At 43.3% G+C, this 22,148-nt stretch overlaps 1 protein-coding gene across 1 annotated transcript in view; it reads right to left on the reverse strand.

Annotated features, from left to right (window-relative positions):
* ELAPOR2 (endosome-lysosome associated apoptosis and autophagy regulator family member 2) overlaps positions 1–22,148 on the reverse strand; it is a 126,776-nt gene that overhangs the window by 19,617 nt on the left and 85,011 nt on the right. The window contains exons 8-17 of the mRNA XM_067564007.1: positions 21,135–21,223; positions 18,870–19,050; positions 17,994–18,122; positions 15,933–16,023; positions 11,071–11,173; positions 10,410–10,547; positions 7,062–7,325; positions 6,238–6,411; positions 4,053–4,242; positions 560–656 (exon numbers count right to left, since the gene is read on the reverse strand). Of these exons, the coding sequence (XP_067420108.1) occupies positions 560–656; positions 4,053–4,242; positions 6,238–6,411; positions 7,062–7,325; positions 10,410–10,547; positions 11,071–11,173; positions 15,933–16,023; positions 17,994–18,122; positions 18,870–19,050; positions 21,135–21,223 (1,456 nt within the window). The remainder of the gene's footprint in view (positions 1–559; positions 657–4,052; positions 4,243–6,237; positions 6,412–7,061; positions 7,326–10,409; positions 10,548–11,070; positions 11,174–15,932; positions 16,024–17,993; positions 18,123–18,869; positions 19,051–21,134; positions 21,224–22,148) is intronic.

The raw sequence follows: 22,148 nt of genomic DNA on the forward strand, positions 1-22,148 counted from the left end.
GAAGCTGCAAACTACATTTCCCTGTCATTGCAGAAGGTGGGCAGCACTTGGAGAATGGCATATGGTGCATCAATATGTGCTCTGTAGGCTGATGGATTAAAACGACAATAATCTGACCCCACGCAGGGTCACTGGCAGGGATATTATCTGGAGGAACAAACTAGGAAGAGGGCACTGTAGGCTGAGCAAGTCTCAACCAAGTGGTTTTTTTCCCCAGTTCATTTTTGCAACATAAACGTAAAAAAAAAAAAAAGAATGCAAAAGAAAGTATGTAACTGTAAAGCACACATTTAAAAAGTAAATGAAGGAGAAGCCAGAACCCGGAACACAAAGCTGAAGATGGCACCTGGAAATATCCAGGCTCTCCTCTGTGTAAATCAGGAATAACTCAAATTTGTGCCAGCCACTGCATTCGGTGATTTCACAACCCACTCATCAGCACACCCATCAGTATGAGCCAGACTGGAAGAGTGCCTTAAAGATCTTCTGCCTAAGACTACATTCCCTTTAAACAATTCAAGAGCGCTGATGTTCCTCCAACATAGCATTTTCCACCTACTTGAAAAAGAAATGCACATCGGGTATTGTCCTTGGAGAACGTGGAAACATATCTGCTTCAATGTTAATATTTCCTAGTGTGGTTCCAACCGTTGCTCCTAAAAATAGCAGCAAACAAAAGAGAACAAATTAAGCCTGTGATTTTTGAAAGGTACGTACTTTCTACTTTCTTGTTTCTTCTACTTTCTACGTGCTTTCTACTTCTTACAAAGTGTGCTTTCCAATAATAGCATTTGATTTGCTAATTAACAATGTGTCCAGTAATTTCACCTTATGCCCAATTTAAAAAAAACAAACAAACCTGTGAATTTCTACACATCTCATAAGGTACAATTTTATTATCGAAGTGTATGCAATAAAAAGGACTAGTACAAATTAACAGCATGGGATAAAGTTCTACATTTTTCAAAGGACATGTGTAGTTTGTGGAGGATCCCATGTCTACAACCCTCACAAGTGAATCCTCTATCCAGACAACAGGGACTGCATAGGAATTAGTGTGAGCTTCCCCGCGCTGCCCGCAACCTATGCATGGGCATACCACTCTCGGGAATTCAAGGTTCATGCTCCATGCTCTGTATCTGCAGAGACTTCCACCATGAGGGGTTTTACTCTCAAAGAGGAGGATGACCCTAGTCCATTAGAGATAGGCAATAAGCAAGGGGGAGGGAATTCACAAACATTTTTTTCAATAAATATTTTTCAATTATTTCGTGTTGAAATTCCTAAGCAGCTCCCTTATCCCCATGCACTGTGAGCCATGGGGCTGAGGGGCCTACATAAGACAATATGGTGGACAACAGACTTCACATGTCACGGCTCCACTTCCTGCACAGGTGAGATGGTGAAAGGCAGGGAACGGGAAGAGCTTTTGTTCTTCCCTGCCTTGCGTTGACCAGCACAGCTGAGTCGACACAATGGGAAAAGCAATCAGTTAATGGTATAGATCAGTAGCCACTTAATTCTTCCATGGAGCAAAGGGGGAACCAGAGATTGAATTGTGACTCTAAATACCTCTCTGGTTTGCTCCGGGGGCGGTGCAGCTATGCACTACTCCTTACTCTGGGCTGAGACTAAACTCTCAATCTATTCCTAAATATATTATAGTGAAACCATAGCAACAGGTTTCTTTCCTAAAATACCTCCGCCATTGCCCCTGCCAGATATCTTCAAGCAAGACTCCTGAAAGTGTTCTGATTATAAGGCACTCTCACCTTTATTTCTGTGCTGTATTGTGCTACCTTGTTCCTGGTGGTGCCTGAAAAGTGCCGGTGTCTGTCACAGCTCAAGCACTCCCCACCTGTTACACAGGGCACCTCTATTGAGCCATCTCCTCAATGATCAGAGAAGGGCAAAACACATGAGGAGCATGTGACCCTAACAGCATCTCAGTGCCAGAGGGCAAGGGCTTACTGGCCTCAGATAATAAGTTTCAGCTGGCCGGACCAGGTCAGTGTGCCCCAACTCACTTATGTCATAATCTGTATCTAACAGATGTTATGTCATATGTCATTGGAAAACTAATAGCTCACTGAACCTCCATATTCTTGTGTGATGTCTATATGGAGTATGTATTAAAAGTTAGGGATATATACTGGGAATTATGACTAAAATGTGTTTAAACCAGGCCTGTCAGAGGGAGTTGGTAAAAAGATCTGCCGTACGCAAAGGAATGTGTATTTGCTTCTCTGACCAGCCCGGTCAACAAGCAGAGACAATGATTGTCCATTTACATATTAGGTAAACTAAGCTAGCAAGTGAGGGAGGAGACAGCTTCCAGCAGGGAGAAGAAAGTTTATCTGGACTATAAAGACAGAGGGTCTGAATGTCAAGTGATAAGTAATTGAAGCAACTGATTGTATACAATATTACTATGTTATAAAAGTATATCAAGTAAGGTCTTTTCTGAAAGCTAATGACACACTGGTGATTAATATCCTTGTGAAATGCATGTATTAACACTGTCTCAGGAACTGTGGATACTCATTGATATTAGGCTTTGCAGTTTGTGACTAAACAAAAGGAGAAATAGGTTGTACCCATACAGGAAGGAAGGCAGCTATCTACCTGTCACCAATGAAATTAAGCAAGGGATGACCAAAAACAATGGAAGCTCCATTTACATTCAAATCAGCAGGGAGATGGGACGAATACAGGAAAGGAAGATCAGCATGAGGTCATCTTGCATCTTGAAATAAGGTCATTGAACTTTAGTGGATACAAGCAGAGACAGAAAGCCACGCTGGCCCATCCATCACAAAACAGACACAAGAGAACAGAGCTGTTGCAAGCTGGGAAAGATGGGTCCTTCAACCAAAGGAGGCTGAAGTTATCAGAAACTGAATATAGGTGAGAAACTTGCTTAGGCAAAGATCTTTCACCTAGGAAGACAAGGGAAACCAACCCCTGGTGTTTCTGTGGAAGGTCCTGACTGGGAGAAAGGCACCTATGGCTGGAAATAAGAAAGACAGGTAAGAAATCTATCTTGAACAAAGACTGTAGCTTGTTACGTTAAGTCTTAGCCACTAGAAAGCATATTTTCTTTTGTTTTACTTGCAACTATTTCTATCTTCATTCCTTATCATATGTATATTTTGTTAATAAATTGGTTTTATTTTTTCTATAGACCAACTCAGTGTTTGCAGTGAAGAGTGTATTACCCCAGTTAAGTTAACTAGCTGTAATGTGCTTCTGTCTCTTTAAAGGAGCGAGGAACCTTATGATTTCTCTGAGTGGTACAGGGGAGGGCTGGAGACTTCAGGGCATGCAGTTTGGGGGAAATTCAGGACTGGGAGTGTGTCACCCTGGGTCACCCTGCTGTTTGTAACCAAGGCTGGTGGAAGCCAAAGCTGGGTTGTAGACAAGCTGCTGGGTTCAGAGCTGCCTAGCACACAGACACTCAGGGCTGGTCTACACTGGGAACTTACATTGACACAGCTACATCTCTCAGAGGTGTGAACAATCCACTCCCCTGAGAAATGTAAAAATCCACACCCCAGATACAGACAGAGCTAGGTCAACAGAAGAATTCTTCCATAAACCTAGCTACTGCTGCTCAGGGAGGTGAATTACCTATACCAATGGAAGAAGCCCTCCCTGGTAGTGTCCACACTGAAATACTACAGTGGCATAGCTGCTGCTGTGGTAGCTTAAGTGCAGATGTACCCTAAGAGTGTAATCTGCACGCTTGTAGGCTGGCTGGGAGCATCCCAGGCTGGGAGCTACAGCAGCAAAGTACTGTAAGGCACCCTGGGTCGCAGGGCAAGTGCTGACACAACTGCTTACTGGTCTGAACTGCACCCCCAGAACAGTGACCAAGTGCAAACTAATAAATAGTGAGCCTTATCCACAGAGAAGCTAAGCAACTGCAAGTCCAACTGATGCGCATTTGCAGAATTAAACCATAAAATAATATCACCCTTTTTCTTATTTGCAGCAGAACAGCCTGCAGAGTCTTCCTCATGAACAAAAAGTAAAGGCACAAAACTACATACCTAAGAACGTATCAGCAATGCTGTTGGACTGCAGTGCCAGTGCTGTTCTGAACCCCTTACTGTCTGATGGGATGATCGTAGACTGGCATACAAAAGCTCCCTCCAAGCTTGAATAGTCTTCTGCTTCAGCTACCATGTCCTTTACTGTGACACCTGTTATGTTGTCTGCGCAGATCGCCATCTTCTTTCCCTGAGGAGATTAAATGAGAAAGGGGAGGCGTTGGCTTCCTGAAGGATTTACAGCCTTGGGAGGAAGGGGATGCAAACACAGAGAATGTATTTTCCCCACGGCAGCTTAAAAACAATTTGCAATTGTCAGCAAGAAAGAGACAAACTGCAACATTACTTTGCCATTATGAAGCTTTCAATTAAATTCTGGTGCAAATTTTGAAACAGTCAGTCAGTCATGTATTCCCATACATTTTATCCAGAACCTGTGCTAGTAAGCACCTTTATTTGTTTCTCTCTACGACAAGGTGTTCATTTGCAAAAGCATAATAAAATGCCTTGGAAAAGAAAGCTGTTTTTCCCTTAACCATATAATGAAACACTGTACAGTACCTCATTATCTGGGGTTTAATCCGGAATAGCTGTTCTCAGAAAGAGTATAAATGCATGCAAAGCATAAATGAATGTATATTAGGTTCCAGCCTACAAGCCTGCCTTTATGTATCATGGAGTCATATAGATCCTTCCATACAGACCTACCGTAAAATTTTAGAGTAACAAAGAACAAAGCAAATTACTCATGAAGGGTCCAGTTCCGCAAGCTAATGAGCACTCCATGTTCCTGACACAGCAATGTACTGGCACACGTTTAACTCAAAGCACGAGTGACACCAAGACGACAGAACTACTCACCTGCTTAATGTTACACAGGTGCTTACGTGCTTTGCTGGAACAGGAAGAGTACTCAGCACCTGGCAGAACTGAGCCCAGAGGCTCCGATCCAGGTAAGCAATCAAGTACCTGCTAATTTTAAGCATGCAACTAGACCCACTGGATTACTGACATCCATGGGACTACTCAAATGCTTTCATTTAAGCATGAGCTTAAGTGCTTTCATGGATCAGGATCCACATTGGCATTGCGTTGGTAGATTTCAAGACTCAGAATAAGCCCTCATTGCTGGAAATTCTGCTTTTCCAGATTAAGCAGGAGCACATGCTGTAAACTGCATCGGTTAAACCAGCGGTTCCCAAACATATTCCCGGCATGACCCCATTTTCAGATGCATTGTTTCCCACTACCCCAGACAGCATGGAAGTTGCAGTCTAAAAAAGGCGTCCTTCCTGCGGCCTGACCTCACACACACTGTACATGCAAGGTCATGCGGCAAGGAGGATGCCATTTTGCTTTACAAGATGGTGTCCTCTGGACTGCATGACCTCACACACATACGGTGCGTGCGAGGTCATGCTGCATGGAGGGTGCCGTGTTGTAGAGCAAAACAGCTTCCTCTGTGCGACGTGACCTTGTGCATACGGTGCATCTGAGGGCACACCGTGCGGGGGAGGCCATTTTGTAAAATGGTGTCCTCTGCACGCTTGGTATTGCCATGACCCCATCTGTCACGACCCACAGTTTGGGAACTGCTGGATTAAACACTTTTCACTACTGCTCCAAAAGCTTGAAAACAGAAAATCAAGCACCGGCGCAGGAAGTACACGATGGCAGACAGCTGGGTGTCAAGGGGCTGCATGGACAGAAACACCTTCAGTCAAGTGAGAGGAGAAACTGGGGCCATGAGGAGAGAAGTCAACAGCAAAGAGGCTGCTCAGCTGCTAGCTCGGGCAGGTATGGCTGTGTGGCAGCAGCACACCGCATCAGCAGCAGAGAGTTTGGGTTTGTGATTGGATCTAGGAGACCGCCCTAGCATGAGAGCGAAGGAAGGTCAGTGAGGCCACGGAATCAGCAAGCTCCATTTCAGGGCATCACTTCAGTCTTCGGCAGTACTGTGCCCTCTTGGGAGAATCGTTCTGCCATATACAGCAACCTCACTTGGAGCTGAACTGGAAAGAGCTGGTGCTAACCAGGGCCCAACTGTGTAAGGAGCTGAGGACTTTTAGCCCCACCCAGGACCAAGCCCCAACTGACTAGTGGGATGCTGCAATGTATCAATGTCACCAAATGCGAACTCCACATGCAAGGCTCGCCCCGCCTGCCTGCAACAGTCAACACGTACCTCATTCCCACACAGGCTGATGTTAAAGAAGTGAAAGAACTTTGTCCCTCTGGATGTAAAGCTGGGTCCATTCATTAATGACCCCACCCCACTGAGGTTAGTAAAGTCATAATTCAGGCTCTGGTTGTCCCTGAGGTAAGAGAGCGTGCAGTCACTGAAGCAGGTGGAATGGTCCTTTGGGAAGGAGAGAAGGTAAATATTACAGGACAGTTACTAACCCCCCAAAACTCTCCCTCGTCCGCTAGAAGTAAAGGGAGAGCCCCTCCTACCTCCCTGGCTCTCACCTTCCCTTCCTCCTAGGCTGGAGCTCCCACTCCTATTCCAAGTTATTTTAACCACAGCTTGTATGGACTGTAGGCTACCAGCGTTACATCGCAATCTGAGCAAGTCTGGAATTCCAGCCAGCAGAGGGCAGTGGCAAGCTTAGGAAACCCCAATTCATCTAGTGTTGCTCTTTGTCCCTTACAGATGAGGTACAGCAGTTTACGAGTCAGTTACAACACTTGCACTAATGGATCTGGTGCTTTTGGTCAGCCAGGAGTGGCTTTTAGATCCCAGCATCCCAGATGCAATCCCTGCAGATGGACTAGACGGGGGCTTCATTACATATTGCAGGACATGTAGAAACACAAATGTAGCATGTCATCACAAGTTTACAAACAGAAGTTACATCAGGGATGAACTGAGAGCTATGAAACATTGGTTTTAACTACAGCACAGTACTAGCAATCTAGTGGCAATTTCTACAGTGAAGCTTGAGTGCTTTATTACAACCTCCTCTCTCTGCCCTTAGTCAGGGAAAGAACCACATTCAATCTCTGTACCTTGGTGCTTTTACTGCCAGGCCCACACGGGACACAAGCCTCTTTGCCATACACCTGATGTATGGACAGGTACGTGTTGGCTGGGCATTCCTTGCATTGGTTGGTTTCCTTCTCAATGTAGTGTCCAGCGGGGCAGGGAACGCAAGATGAACCAGACTGTTCGGACCCCAGTGCACAGGCCCGGCAAGACGAGGCAACGCCATCCAACACGTTGGTCACCGTTATCGAGTAAATCTTTGCCACGTCGTGTATGAACTGCCTGCTCTGAAACAAGAGCATGCAAAATAACCCAAGGGCTGCTTTAGGGTCACACTTGAACCAGTTAGCTGTAGTATAGCATGGTCAGGATCCTGAATGCTCAGATAATCCTCTGCAGTAGGACCCCAACTACAGGAACACATATAAGCGTGTACTTAACTTTAAACATGTGTGTCAGAGGGTGGGATGGCCCTTTAAAGGAGTTGGGTTTAGTCCCCACCTGTGACTAATAAGCTGCCTCCCAGGTGATGGATCTAAGGCAAGGAATCAGGTGATAGCCTGCAGGTCATCTGGTCCTAAGATTAAAGGCCAACAAGCAGCTTAGCTGAGAGTGGTACCACTGATACCTGCTTCTACAGGAGAGCCTGGGTCAGGAAAAAGGGCCTACTTTGTCTGTCTGATTTAGGTTTAACTGGTTTGATTTGGAAAATGAAACTTAACGCTGAAATAAAGGGATGGAAATCTTGCTGCTATTGAGAATGTTATTTAATGCACTGGCTGGTGAGTTGACCCACTGACTTACAATGTGCATAAGTCCCATTAACTTGTGCATTTGCTAAGATGCTTTTCTGAATAGCGACTTGGTGAGTTCACATTTAATAGATGGGGAAACTGAGGCAGGAAGGTTAACTGTCCAAGCTCACAGAAAGAGACAACTTCAGAGCAACGACTAAAACTCAGTGGCTTCCTGGCTGATGGCGTGTGCTCAGACATTCCCTCAATTGACAGACATATGCCTACAACTCCTGGCCATTCTCCACCTCCACCTCACTCTAGGGTACGAAGTTCACAACCTGTAGTGCTGCAAGCTTGTTTCCATATGAAGTCCATAAGGTTGGCTTCTACAGCATGTGATTACCAACACCTGACTGGTCTAACGTAATTCCTAAATTCCTATCGGAGGGATAAGAATATGGTATCTGAAATGTATATACATTTGTTTAGCTAATTCATGTTGCGAGGCTGGAGAAATGGGGAATGTAATCAGGAATTGTCTTCTTTTTTTGCCTGTTTAAAGAAAATGTTTAAAGTGAATTTTCTCCTGGGTTAACAGCCCTGAAGGCTAAGTCCTTTACCTCAGAAAAGGCAGCAGGAATGCATGGTTGCTCACAACCACATCACCAAGATTCCTGGTAGAGAACTGGTCTCCATGTTGAGTCAGTCCGATCTCTGCTGAGATTATTAACCATGATGCCAACTTGGTGATAATGGCTTTGTGATCTGCCTACTAAGAACTGCTCTACCAATTCATTTCACATAAGCCATCAAGCAATCGTTAGATGGTGATGATTTGGTCTTAATTCCAACAGTGCATATCTATTCTGTATTATAAATGGAACAATGTATATTTGGTCCAGTAGTGGTCCTTAAAAGAGCTGTTGTAATGATGTATCGTGGAGCAATCTGCTGGTGCCTACATGCAGGAGTCAGCACAAAAATGGGAAGCAGAAGACTGGCTTAGGCACTTAACTGCCCCTAACAATATTTACTGTACTGAGTGGGCCTTCGTGCTTAATTCAATAACAAAAGAATAGCTTCTCTTGGTTTGTGGTGGAATAGATGAATGTGCTAGCCTTTTGCTTTCAAAGACCTTGAGATTTGTCTCAAGCCCCCACTGCAATGTCTGGTGCTCTCCAACTAGCTCCACGAGGCATGTGCTTCATGTTACAAAACCAGCACAGAACTTGTAACACAATAGCATGAATGGCAGTCTCTGCTGAGGAGAGCTCCAGGGTCGTAATGGGAGATTAACAGTAGTGTGTGTGCGGGTCAACGCAGCACATGCCCGTATTTATAGTTGGCTGCTGTCATTCTGTCAGTTCTCACAACTATTAAAATCTAACAAAAATGCAGGAACAGGACATTAAAATGAAAATTGTGGAAGAATTGCCTGAGATTATACAGAGAGATGGAAGACTCACTGTCCCTATTGCTGCCTGGGGAACATGGCACCAGGCCACAATCGGTGAAACTACCTTGAAAACCCCAAAGAAGAACTACTGGCAGAGGAAGTTTCACTACCGGTTGGCTTATGAATGTGAGACTAGATATCGCATGACAGTGCCTCGTTACTCCAGAACAATCTACAAAGAACACAGGAAAACTCAAAAACAAATACACAGTGAAATCTTTCTTGGGTTATCCTCAACAAAGAGCTGAGGTTGGTGGAAGAGGTGAACCAACTCTTAACACATAACCAGTATTGAAGAAAAAGGCACTGTGCTACCTTCAGGGGTAAACCTACAGAGTTCATCTGTATATAATTACTGCTTCCTAACACTGCCAGGGTTAAAGAGACCTTGGGTTAACTGCAATATAGATGCTGCTCACACAGGTGAAAGCTTTCCCAACATGCCTCTAAACCTGAAAAGGCTGAAATCCAATTTCAGCAAGGTTCTTAAAGCACATGCCTAATTTCAAGCAAAAGAAAACTTGCACAGACAGTTCTTTCACACTTTTTCCAATGGGGCTACTCCTGAGGTCAAAGGTTGGCATGTGCTTAAGTATCTTGCTGAATCATTGCCCAAATGCAGGGAGCTGAGAACGGCATAACAAGACGGACAAGTGCAAGCACAGGAAGTTTATGCAGTGGGATTCATTCCATTAGCATCCATAACATTTTCTCTGTCCTCAGTTTCCCAATTCAGCATTTTTCATGTCTCTGTTAACCATTTCTAAAGCAAGATAACACCTAGTTTGTGTCAGATGGAAGTAAATTTGGGTCTGAAATGAGGGGGAGTCAATTGGATCATTAATCTTTTTGGAACAAACCCAAGATATTTTGCTTTTAGGAATTTACATAACTTTTCCATCTCCTCTCTATTTTCTATGTCATTTCTTCCTTTTTACCCATCCACTTTCCGGCTCCCTACTCAGCCACTATTGGAAGTCTGATATATCCATAACCACGAATCCAGATGACAGAAAGTGGCAGTTAAGTTGGACAGGAGGGCTACCGTCTGCCAGCTTTCTCTATAAATTAACTGAGAAACAGGCTTGAGTAGAGGGGGAGTTCTGGGCATTTTGAGCAAATGTTAAGAGGAGGCTACGTGGTTAAACACAGATGTAACACAAGCATCTAATACTTACATCGTGGCCCTGGTTAGTCCTCTGGAAAGCCCATGTGAATGTGAAAGAAGCATTTTTGGAGATAATTTGAGTGTAGGATTGTTTCTCCTTCGTCCTGCCCCAGGATTCCACCACATTCGTGTTTTTTCTGTTAACATCCTAAAAACGTTCACAGTAAAAATTAAAAACAATATTGAGGAATGAGGCTGTGAAATGTTAAATGCCAATGTGTTGCAGTAATAGCTATGAGGCCTTAGTGATTCCCCAAAGGTACACAGTGGGTGAGTGGCAGAATCAGGAATAGAAGCCAAGTTTTCTGAGTCCAAGTCCCATGCCTTGTACCCTGAACCATGATACTATTATATTTTAAGGGGCAAAACCCCAATCATATTGAAGTCAATGGGAGTTTTGTCAATGGACTGAATGACAGAGAGTTTAGTCCTTTGTAAATTTAGTCCTTTAAAATAATCATATAACAGGAAAGAGAAGGCTCATATCATGAGTAATAGAGAAGACCTGTTAAATCCCCCTGCAAGGGCACTGAAGATATTAAACTAATGCCATACTTAATCTTGGTCATACTAAACCTAGTGCAGCTAATTCATGACTATATACAGCTATTAAAGAGGTATGTGGAATACCAAACTCATTTGTCTGCCATAAGGATACAGGTCTCACTTACCACCATAAAGTACATCACACAATCTGCTGAACAGATGGTCTCAAAAACAAAAGTAATCCGTCCTAGTTCTGACCCAGTTGCCCCTGTCACTGATGTTGGAGGTCTGTTTAACAGAGAGGAAAGGAAATATTTAATGGGTGCTCTAAGGACACCTAGCAGTCAATTATGTCAATTGTTTTTTTAATCAACAGGAGAAATAAAGAAATTCACTCACATGAAACCTCTCCTAATGTAACTTGTTTTTGTACCAGTATCACTATTTCAATTTGGGGTGAGGGTGATTTATTTATTTATTTATTAACAATAAATATACAATTTTACCAGCACAACCCCTAGTGTGCATGCAGTTATAATGCTATAGAAGTGCCTTATGGTGGCATAACTTATTTCCCTTCCCCTATAGGAATAGCTAAAATGGTATAAAGCATCTTTATACCAATACAGCAGCCTTTACATTCAGAGGTTGTACTGCTTTAGCCATACCACTGTAATTAAAGTAGTACAACTTTTGTGTTTCGACAAGGCCTGAAACACTACAGTACCTTCAACAGTAACTTCAACACTGCATTAACCAAAACACAGGACTAAAACAGAACCCCAGACTGTATTTACATCTAAAATCATTACCAGTCATTGACAGTCTAGAGGAAGAATTCACACCCATGGTTATACTCGCTTCCCACAAACTGATCTCCAGTATTAATTTGTATGAGTGATGTACCCAAATGTTCGGATGCTAATAGCACAACCATACTGCTAAACCATTAACCGTTAATTTGGGATTTGACAGATTGTGCACTCTATGTATCCTGTGATTTTCAAACCAAATGTGGCTGACCCTTTGGGGATTAGGAGAACATTTTATAAAGTGAGCAGAGTTTTAAATAACATCTCACTTTACTGGACTTAGTTGCTGATTGGGAGCCAGAGACTGAAATGCAATAAAGGAGACTGTGTAACTTCTTATTTTAGCTTCTTAATAACCAGTGTGGGAATCAGGAGCACTGTTTGCGACTGGTTGCTGAATCTAACTTCAGTGTTAGCCACCAGCGTTGGTAAAATCTGCTCTCCTTTTTGCAGCCTGCCCTGACCTTGGCATTTTCAAGTGTGCTACCCTAGGCACATACGGGTCACCATGTCAATCTGTTAAGAGTTTCTGAATTGTACTGTTTTTTTTAATTGCATGACCCAAACACATAGCAATTAGGTCATCTGGCTGTCCAGGAGTTGCAACAACTAGCTGTGATTGGCTTGGAATCTTTGAATCTTCTTGTTCTACATCCGCCATCTGTGGAGTTTGCTCTGTTCTTTCTGAGGAATAAATTGTAGCTCTCAATGGTTTCAATTGAACTCTCCACTGTCAGTCTCAATCACATATGATCTGGATGCTGAATTCCTTTTGGTTAGGACAGCAGGAGCTTCCATCCTTTTTCTCCATCCAATTTGACACACTCACCAGGTTCTAGACTTGGCAGTTCTCAGAGTGATGTCTGTTGTAAAAGTGTTTGTAGGCTCTTTTTGCCTTTTTATCCAATTGGCTACTCTCTCTATGTCTGGACACTTTGAAGACAGATCTACTGTTCCAACTTTGGAAAAGAAACTGAGGACAGGTGTACACTTACCTGGAAATTCGGCAGCAGTCAACAGGAGTTACACAAGCTATGTTGAGTAGTTTGCGTAACTCCCGTCGACTTCGTAACTCCTCTTCTACACAGCATCTTCACTGCGCTGCACCAATAGGAAATGTGTTCCCAACACAGCGCTACGCCACTTGAGGTGGTAGTTTTAACGTGTCGACTTCCGGATCAATTGAGCGGGTCTTCACTGACCATTCAATCGACCCGGATAGATCGATCTGATGGCGGTGAATTTGCCGTCGTCAGTGAAGACATACCCTGAGTTGTCTTCCCATCAGGAGTTGTGCTGGACTATATCCAGTAGCTACTATTGGTGTTGATCTGTAACTCAGAAGAGCAAGGAATGAACCTTCCTGCTGCAGGATTTTCTTGGCTATCCGTACAGCGGTCTCAGCCTCTCCATTCACTTGTGGGTAATCTGGGTAATCAGTGTCAGGTGACTTCAGCTCTGGGAGGCTGTTAAAAGTGATTGTAAATCCTTCTGAAATGACTGTGATGTCAGCTCTTGAGTCAATCTGAAAGTCAACAGTCTTTCTGTGAATGTTCAGTTTCACTCTTCAGGCAGGTTTTGTGTCATCACAAGTGATAGATCCCAGAAACAATTGCTCTTGATTGGCTGTAATATGAGTCAGCTCCCTGACTGTTTTTTGTGCAGCGAAAAGCCAGAAAATGTCCATATTTTTTGCATGTATTACACCTTGTGCCTCTTGCTGGACATGCATCATCTCTTGGGATATGATATTTTTTCACACTTTGTTCACATAGGCTGGGATTTCTCTCTTTCACCCCTGCCTCAGGGGTTTTATAATGACTTTTAGCACTCAAGCGTCCATTTACAGCTTTTAAGGGAGTTTCAGGTTTTTCAAGTTGCTCCAGCCTTTTGTTCTGCTATCTGACTAGTTCAGACTGCTTTGCTACTGTATAGCTGTGGCTAAGTTACGTCTGTCTTCAACTGTAGCTGCTGCGAAATATTTTTATCTGTTAACCCAATCAACAGCTGTCTGATATTTTCATGCTTTGCTATTACAAAAAAATCAGTTTTCAACTCTTATAAAACATTCAACATTTTCCCTTAGTTCTTGAAATCTCTAGTGAAAACATGCTCTTTCACATACCACACTTCTCTGTGGTATAAAGTATGCATCAAACATATCCAGAACCCTTTCATAGTCATCTTTGTGACTGTCTTCAGTAAAGTCAAAGGATTTAAAGACATGCTTTGCCTGGTTCCCCATAGCATAAATTAAAGACGACATCTGAATATTATCAGTCTCCTTGTGGAGCAGCAACACAAACTCTTGCAAAATATTGTTTCCAGTCTGTCCATTCTGAAGGTTTATCAAAGCTGAGCTTCTCTGGGGCACTGAAGAATAGGATGTTGATGAAATTCTGTTTTTTTTTTCCTTCTGATTGCAAGCTTTGTTGCTATTCCTTCTGTCTGCAACCTTTGTGATGTTTTCCTTCTGCTTCTGCTCTCCTCTGGAACTAATGTACTACACCATGTCATGTACTTCTTGTTCAATCTAAGATCCTTTAATCCTCTGCCTGGTATGGCTAAGGTTACCTTAAATAAGAGCTTTTACACGCAGCGGCACCGCGTGGCTGAATAGTATAATACAGTTTAGCATTCCGTTACAATATTCAAAACATGGTTTGAGTCTGGAACCCTTTCTCTGTGGTGCCTGGTCCAATGCCTGGTGAAGGAAAAAGCCATTGGATCAGGCCTTTGAGCAGGTCCCACTTGTTGTGTATGGAACTGTTATATTTTGGTTTCTCTGTACTTTTAAATAGCTCTACTATCTGCAGAGGTAGCTGTCATATTGATTATCTCCACAGTAGGAAGAAAAGGTACTCTTCTACCATGTGTTAGTTGGTCAAGATAAACACTAGGCTTCCTACTAGGGGTGACCTTTATCAGATAATGTGTTAAAGTACAAAATGCCCTGTCTGCACTTGGATTTCAGTACATTAGCTAACACACTGTAATTACTGATGTTACTCTGTACCCTAATGTGCCAGTAACATACCCAATGTACTATGTCTTGGCGGCAAACATTGTAGGTGCTTCAGCAGCTCGGCCTTGTGGGTAACCCTCGTGGGTCCCAATCACCACACAGACACATGTCTAAGGGAAAGATTTTCAGTAGGGCTGGCTGGAAAGGGGAAAGGCTGCAGATACTCTAGGAACAGAGGCTTAAAAAATTACAGTTCCAATTGAGCAATAGTGGTCTCTGTCTGGGTTCCTGGGGCAGTCCAGTTGAGTGGCAGAGCTCTTCAGGACTAATCCCTGGAGTTCCCTCTCCACCCCAATCTCTATTTAAGCAAAAAAGCATCTGCAGGTTTCCAAGCAGGCTTAGTTAGTGTCTCTCATTGGGCCCCTTTGCACTGGCTTCCTGCCCAGCCACTGCTGCTCCCCCATAAGTCCCATACAGATCTGCACGCAGCTGTGATGTCTGGTAGCCACAGCCCATTCCACGTTCAGCTCTGTCCACAGTTTCTGGGGTCTTCTCTCCAGCTCCCTGCTGCCATGTGACTCCCACCTCCAAACAGAGACTGGCCACTTCCCGTTTCGGACGTTCCCCTTACCAGGCCAAGGGAAGGGGAAAGTGCAGTGGGGAGGGAGCTGAAAGGGGATGTGAGGTGGGGAGGGGGCTGATGAGAGTTGTAGTCCTCTGCTTTGCAGAGCCATCACATGTTAAAGAACACTTTTCTTCCTCACACACTGTGATCTCTGTCAAGGAGACTTTTTTTTTGCCTTTCTTGTTTGTTGTTTTCCCTTAACTTAAAATAAAAGTCAGTCAAATGGCTGCTCCCATGAGTAAACTCTGCAGGGTCATAGCCATAGGGCCTGATTCTGATCTTATTGGTTTGACTTCAGTGGAATGGCACCTAATTTGCTCCAGTCTCAGTGACAGCATAAAATGGCCCCTAGTCACTGGGCAAGGCCCTGATCCTGCTATCACGTGCATACAGGTCAGCTCCTACACCTATGTGGAATTGCAGTGACTTCACGCCACGCAGTTGTAAGAAGAAGCCTGATTGCAGACTCAGGGTTTATGTTGCCAACAGTCCCAGTCAAAATAAATACAGGTTGAGTTACTTATGGATGATCTAGTACTGGAGAATCAATAATTTTCTTGCCAATGAATTCCAAGTATAAGCCAATGTGAAACAGGAACAAGAGGAGAATAAAAGAAAAACGGACAAAGAAATTATGTTCCTTACTTAAATCCTGGGATATGCAAGCTCAGGATAAGATAATCATTGTCAGAGCCCCCTGCCCCACTCTGGATGTGATCACCAGCCACCTCCCAACCTGCAAAGGAAAAGATCCATTTTTCACAAAAAAAACCAGTTTATTTAAATGTCCAAATCTCTCTGTAGAACATACTTTGCAAAATGATTCAGTCAATACATTATTTTAAAAAAATCTTTGGAATAAATTGTAAAGTTCTAATCCATTATTTTAAAAGAAAGGAAATTAAGAACAGCTACCAGCTAACATAGAATGGCCATACTGGGTCAGAGCAATGCTCCATCTAGCCCTGGATCCTCTCTTCCAGCAGTGGTCAATGCGCCAGATGCCTCAGAGGGAATGAACAGAACAGGGTAGTTATCGAATGATCCATCCCCTATAATCGAGTTCCAGCTTCTGACAGTCAAAAGAATGGGGACATCCAGAGCCTGGAGGTGCGTCCCTGACTATCTTGGCTAATAGCCATTGGTGGACACATCCTCCATAAACGTATCTAATTCTTTTTTTGAAACCGTTTATACTTTTGGCCTTCACAACATCCCCTGGCAACAAGTTCCACTGGTTGACGGTGTTGTGTGAAGAAGTATTTCCTTATGTTTGTTTTAAGTCTGCTACCTATTAACTTTACTGGGTGACCCCTGGTTCTTATGTTATGTGAAAGGATAAATAACACTTCCCTATTCACTTTCTCCACACCCTTCATGATTTTATCGACCTCTATCATACTACCCCTTAGTCATCTCTTTTATAAGCTGAATAGTCGCAGTCTTTTTAATCACTCCTTATCTGGAACAGCTTCCATACCCTTAATCAGTTGTGTTGCCCTTCTCTGTATCTTTTCCAAATTTAATATATCTTCTTTGAGTTGGGGTAATGAGAGCTGCATACAGTATTCAAGGTGTGGAGGATTTATATAGTGGCATTATGATATTTTCTGCCTTATTATTTATCCTTTTCCTAATGGCTCCTAACAGTCTGCTAGGTTTTTTGAGTGCTACTGCACATTGAGCAGATGTTTTCAGAGAACTATCCATGGTGACTCCAAGATCTCTTTTTGCTGAGTGGTAACATCTAACTTAGAACCCATTATTCTCCTGGAACTCCTGAAGTTAGCTATTAATTGTCAACTTCAGATGTGAATGTCACCTCGAAGTCATGATTTAGCAAAGCAATTGAAATTCTGTGGTCGGTGACATACAAGAGTCAGACTAGATGCTCATAATGGTCCCTTCTGTTCTTAAAAGCTACGAATCTATGAAAATATGTGCTTAAGTTTTAAGCACATGCTTAAATTCATCCCTATTCAACAAAGCATGTAAGCACCTGTGCTTTGCTGAATGAAGGCTTGAATTACATCATTTTAGCAGTCTGATTATAAAAAACAGAGAGCAGTTGTTCACCAGGGCCGTTATACAGAACAGCATAGAAACAACGCCTTAGAGGCACTAATAGAAGGATGGGTTGGAAAAATTTTTAACAGGAATATTTTCACAGGTGTTCTGTGACCTCTCTCTGCCGCCATCTCAGTGCACGTGCCACGGGACTGCTCTGAAGGCACTAGACTAGCTTGATGCAAAGATCGAAAACTTTGTGTGTTTTCAAAAACACTAATAAAATGTCCTTGAAAGTTATAGTGATCATGAAGCATTAGGTCAGGCACAAACGGAGAGAACCAAAAGAGAACTCAGAGAGGACTTTTTTTTGTATAATATAGACTTCTAGATGCATAACCGTGTACCATGGGCCAGATCCACAGCTGATATAATTTGGTGTAACTCCAGGGAAGTCAATGGATCCAAAATGTTTACACTAGCTGAAGATATTGCCCTTTATTTCCTCTTTTTTGGTATTCAGCAAGTTTTAGGTCTATTAGAGTTATCAAATCCTTGTGCAATGAGAGGAGGAAAAGATGCTGTATGTTGGGATGAGCTGCATAAAGCACATATACTTATCGTGATAGGCACTCAGCTACTGTGGTGAGCGGCACACATGAAAGACAGATAAGTAATAAGATAGAGAGACTGGCTCACCATTCATTCCATCACACTTTGAATTGCCAACATTAAAACAGGAAGTCTTCATATTGACCGGCAGAACGTTCCACCATTTATATTCAAACCCAAGAGCTGGTTCAGTCCCAGCAGGGCAAGCCTTGCACTCTACAGGAAGAGAAAGGCAGGAAAAGAAAATTAGACACCATAAGTGAACATCAAACACAGCGCTTTAAAAAAAATAACAATAACTCCATAACCATTAGTGCTTCATTCAGGGTAGCTGTGAGCAAACTTGAAGACACAATTCAAAAGAGACCATTTTAATCCTTTTCCAAATGAACAGCCAACGGCCCCACAGGATCGGACCTTTAGAATTTAGGGTGTAGAACTTTCTCCCAGCTAGAATGACAGAGTCCACATTGCTGACAATACTTTATATCAGATCGGCTGGACCAATGTACTGTAGGGAACAAATCAGCACTGGAAGAAGGATGGACTTAGAAGGAATTTTCTGTCTGCAATGGTTATGATTCTATTTCTCAGAGACCTTAAAAATAACTTTAAATATGTTCATATCAGCCCAGAGAGATCACATTAAATAATGGCAGCAATACATTAGAACAAGGCATTTTGGGATCAAGTGGGGCACTCCTGTTCTTCATGTTCTCCATGCCTCCCTCCCTCTCCAACTCCACTCCAATGTTATTTAACCGATGTTTATTTTATGGAACAGAACACTGACTGACTGACTGACTGACTGACTGACTGACGCGGGGAGGGAGAGAACACGTCACAGAAATGTAGGCAATACACAAACAATTGACAGCCTCGGGAAAAACAAGCAAAGTCTGTAGGCAACTAACTGCCATGAGTCATTGAGAAGGTGTGTTCACCAGATAATAGGCCTCATACCCTGTATCCCATCGGAAATCATGCCCTGAGGGCAAGGAGCGCAGGAAGACGATCCGTTGTTGTAAAACCCAGGGTTGCATGGTGGGCAATCCTTCTTCTCTCCAGAAGGAGGCAGTTTCAATGCATCAGGAAGATCCTCCCGGCAGATCTTAGGCTCTATCCATTTGTACATTATCCGAGTCTGAAACCGAAAGGTATTTGAGCCACGCATTACATTAGGTGGCAGTCGGACTCAAAGCTAATCCAGTTCAAAATTAACGCTCACCTGAAAGCTTTGGGTGTTTTTGGTGGGACACACATATGGCAAATGAAAACCAATTAAGAGCATTGTGGACAGTGATGTTAAATGAATACAAGGTAGCCATAGGAGGAGAGAGGAGACTGGGTTCACAGAGGACTCCAAGATTTCAAGCCTTAAGAGCAAAGCAAAGGTTTGAGTTGTGAAGAGTGTTGGTGGAGTCAGAGACGTGGGACAAAGAGGACTTTTTACCTAGCAGAAGGATTCAGCATCTGAAGCTTTCATTAGGAGCAAGTTATGGTGTAGCCAGGAGCTGAGAGAGTCAAGACAGGCAGATAAAGGAGAGACTGAGAGGGTAGGATGTCATTTTATCATACGCACACACTCACAGGCATGCACACAACTCACGCACACCCACACTCATCCCTGGCTCGTCTGACAAAATTGCTAGGTTCACATGGCTGAAATCAATCCCATTAGGACTACTGCAATGAGCTCCCCTAGGCTCCCTAAGTCCCTACACTCTAAACTCCAGCAGATCCAGCATGTTACACAGACTGCACTTTCAGTCCAGTAGCATCGCCCCATCCCTCTATCACCTTCATTATAAACTCTCCTTGGACTCCCTCCACGCTAATCCCATGATCTATCTGCCCCATCCTTCTCTGTATCCCCTCCCATGAGTTTGGATTCTTTACCACTGGAAGCAGGGGGCCTCTCTTGCACTTTGGATGCCACATCTGGAGCTTTCTTCCCCTCCCCATTTCCTCCTACACATGGAAGCCATCATCCCCCTGCGTGGATTCCTGAAGCCAGGATCCTAAATCCATACCGAGGCACCAAAATAAGTGACCTGATTTTCAGAGAGGACAAGCATCTGTTATTACTATTATTATTTATTGTTTGTATTGCAGTCGCACACAAAGGTACAAATCAGGATCAGCACCCAATTGTGCAAGGCGCTGTACATACACATATGAACCCACAGCATTCCGCTACTGAGCTTATGATATAATTTAAAACTAGAAGGGAAGCACAGCAGTCGATGGGAGTTATGCAAGCTACTCTGCGTCACTTGCGTAACTCCCATCAACTGCCGCCAAATTTCCAGGTAAATGTAGACCAGGGCTAAGTCACGGTTACACATGCTGCCATGTTCTGAAAGTGAACGTTGTAATATGTTTTTTATTAAAGCAGGTGCAAGTACAGAGAGGGGTGTAATCGGCTGCCAACCTTTAGCTGAAAGATCCCATCTTGTTAGCAGGTATCACTCCAGCTGGGCATCGCTAGCGTGGATTTTGATGATTTACTGAGACTGGTGACTTGCTACCCCCTCAGGATGCAAGGGAAGTGGGAGGGCCTCTTGGGGTCAGAGGATCTAGGGTTTGGGCAAAGTACTTCTGAAGGATGAATCTAAGATCAGCCAAGTTTCTGCAAAAGCTGCAGGGGAAAATGCTACACTGAGCGGCGACTAGAACTTCTGAATCTAACCTACAATCCCACAGATTTTTGGCAAAGGAGTTCCCATGAGACTAGTGGGGAAGGGGAATGAGAGTAAAGCCACAAAACTAGCATACTCCTAATTCAACTCACCCTCTAAAAGAGCCAGTGGATCTGGTCGCCCTTGGCTTAAACTATCTAGCTCCAGTCAATAAATTCTCAGGAGGCTCCTGTGAGGCACATGGATGTTGTTATTTCCATCAAGACCCTGATTCTGCAAACTTCTATGTGCACGCGTCATCCCACATGATCACTGATCACACATGCAAGTGTTTACAAGATTAGGATCTTCCATACCATGATGATAGACATCTTAGAAAAACCCAAGACAGAGGGACACTTACAGATGGATAAACTGATAGAGAATGTGGTTAAGGGACTTGCCCAAGGCCACTAAGAGAATCAGTGCTGGAAGCAGGATAAGAATTCAGAAATTCCTGGTTCCCTGTCCTGTGTTCGAACCACCAAATCACAAATGTCTCAGTGAGCTGGAGAATAAGATGAAACTGAGTGAACCTTTGACTTACCTTTCCTTCTTTATCACACAGCGTATGGATCTGGAAAAAGTCTTTGTTCGTACAAGGAGGACGCTCTGTACATTGACTGGATCCTTCATCTGAAAAGGAAGGATGAGAACAGAAGGGTAAACAATTTCCAAAAAGCTATATGGGCTGAAAATCAAAGTATCCAGCTGGACTGCCAGATGGGACAGAAAAAATGCTAATTCAGGAACAAAAACATGTTCCCTGGGGTTTTCGAAGGCGCCTTAGAGAATTAGTCACCGCACTCCCGCTGAAATCCAATGGGCTCCTTTGACAACCTGAGCCATTATTTGCACTGTCCAATACACTGTGCTTTGGCACCAACTGAGACGTCAGTACAGGCAGACAGGCACCTTATTCTTTTTCTCTGAGATAACAGCAAACCCCAATTTGCATCAATCATGCAAGCACTGTAATCAAATTTGTATTTTGACAATAAATGAAAACTGACTTGTCTGTCCCTTCAGAAACATTTTACTGTGCTGGGGCAAGAGCTTGTTCCCACTGAAGTCAATAGCAAAATTCCCATTGACTTCAATGGGAGCAGGCACAAGTCTCCAATGGTGTATATACGAATGTTTGCACTTAAAAGTGACAGCAGATATTTCTGGCCGATAATCAGTTCTTTATACAAAATGTTAATCTACAAGAAAAAGAACGGTAGAAGCTAACGAGTCTGCAAGAGCAATGATGCAAGTGGGTGGTATTTGAGAAAACATCTCAGCATTGTGTATGTACATGCTTCAAATACACTACTTATACACAGTATATGCAACAAACATAAGCTATTTGACTTCACTTTCGAGGCCTATCTCCAAGCCACCTATCAGTTCTCATATGCTCACACTGCTCAGGTCTCAGCTGTGTCCAATTCTGAGTGCCACACTGAAGGAAAGATGTGGACAAACTGGAGAGAGTCCAGAGGAAAACAACAAAAGTGAGAAAAGATTTAGAGCACCTGACCTATGAGGAAAAGTTAAAAAACTGGGCATGTTTAGT

This window comes from Emydura macquarii, unplaced genomic scaffold (genome assembly GCF_026122565.2).
Source record: "Emydura macquarii macquarii isolate MOO-44397 ecotype Brisbane River unplaced genomic scaffold, CSIRO-AGI_Emac_v2 contig_2636, whole genome shotgun sequence".
Lineage (NCBI taxonomy): Eukaryota > Metazoa > Chordata > Testudines > Chelidae > Emydura > Emydura macquarii.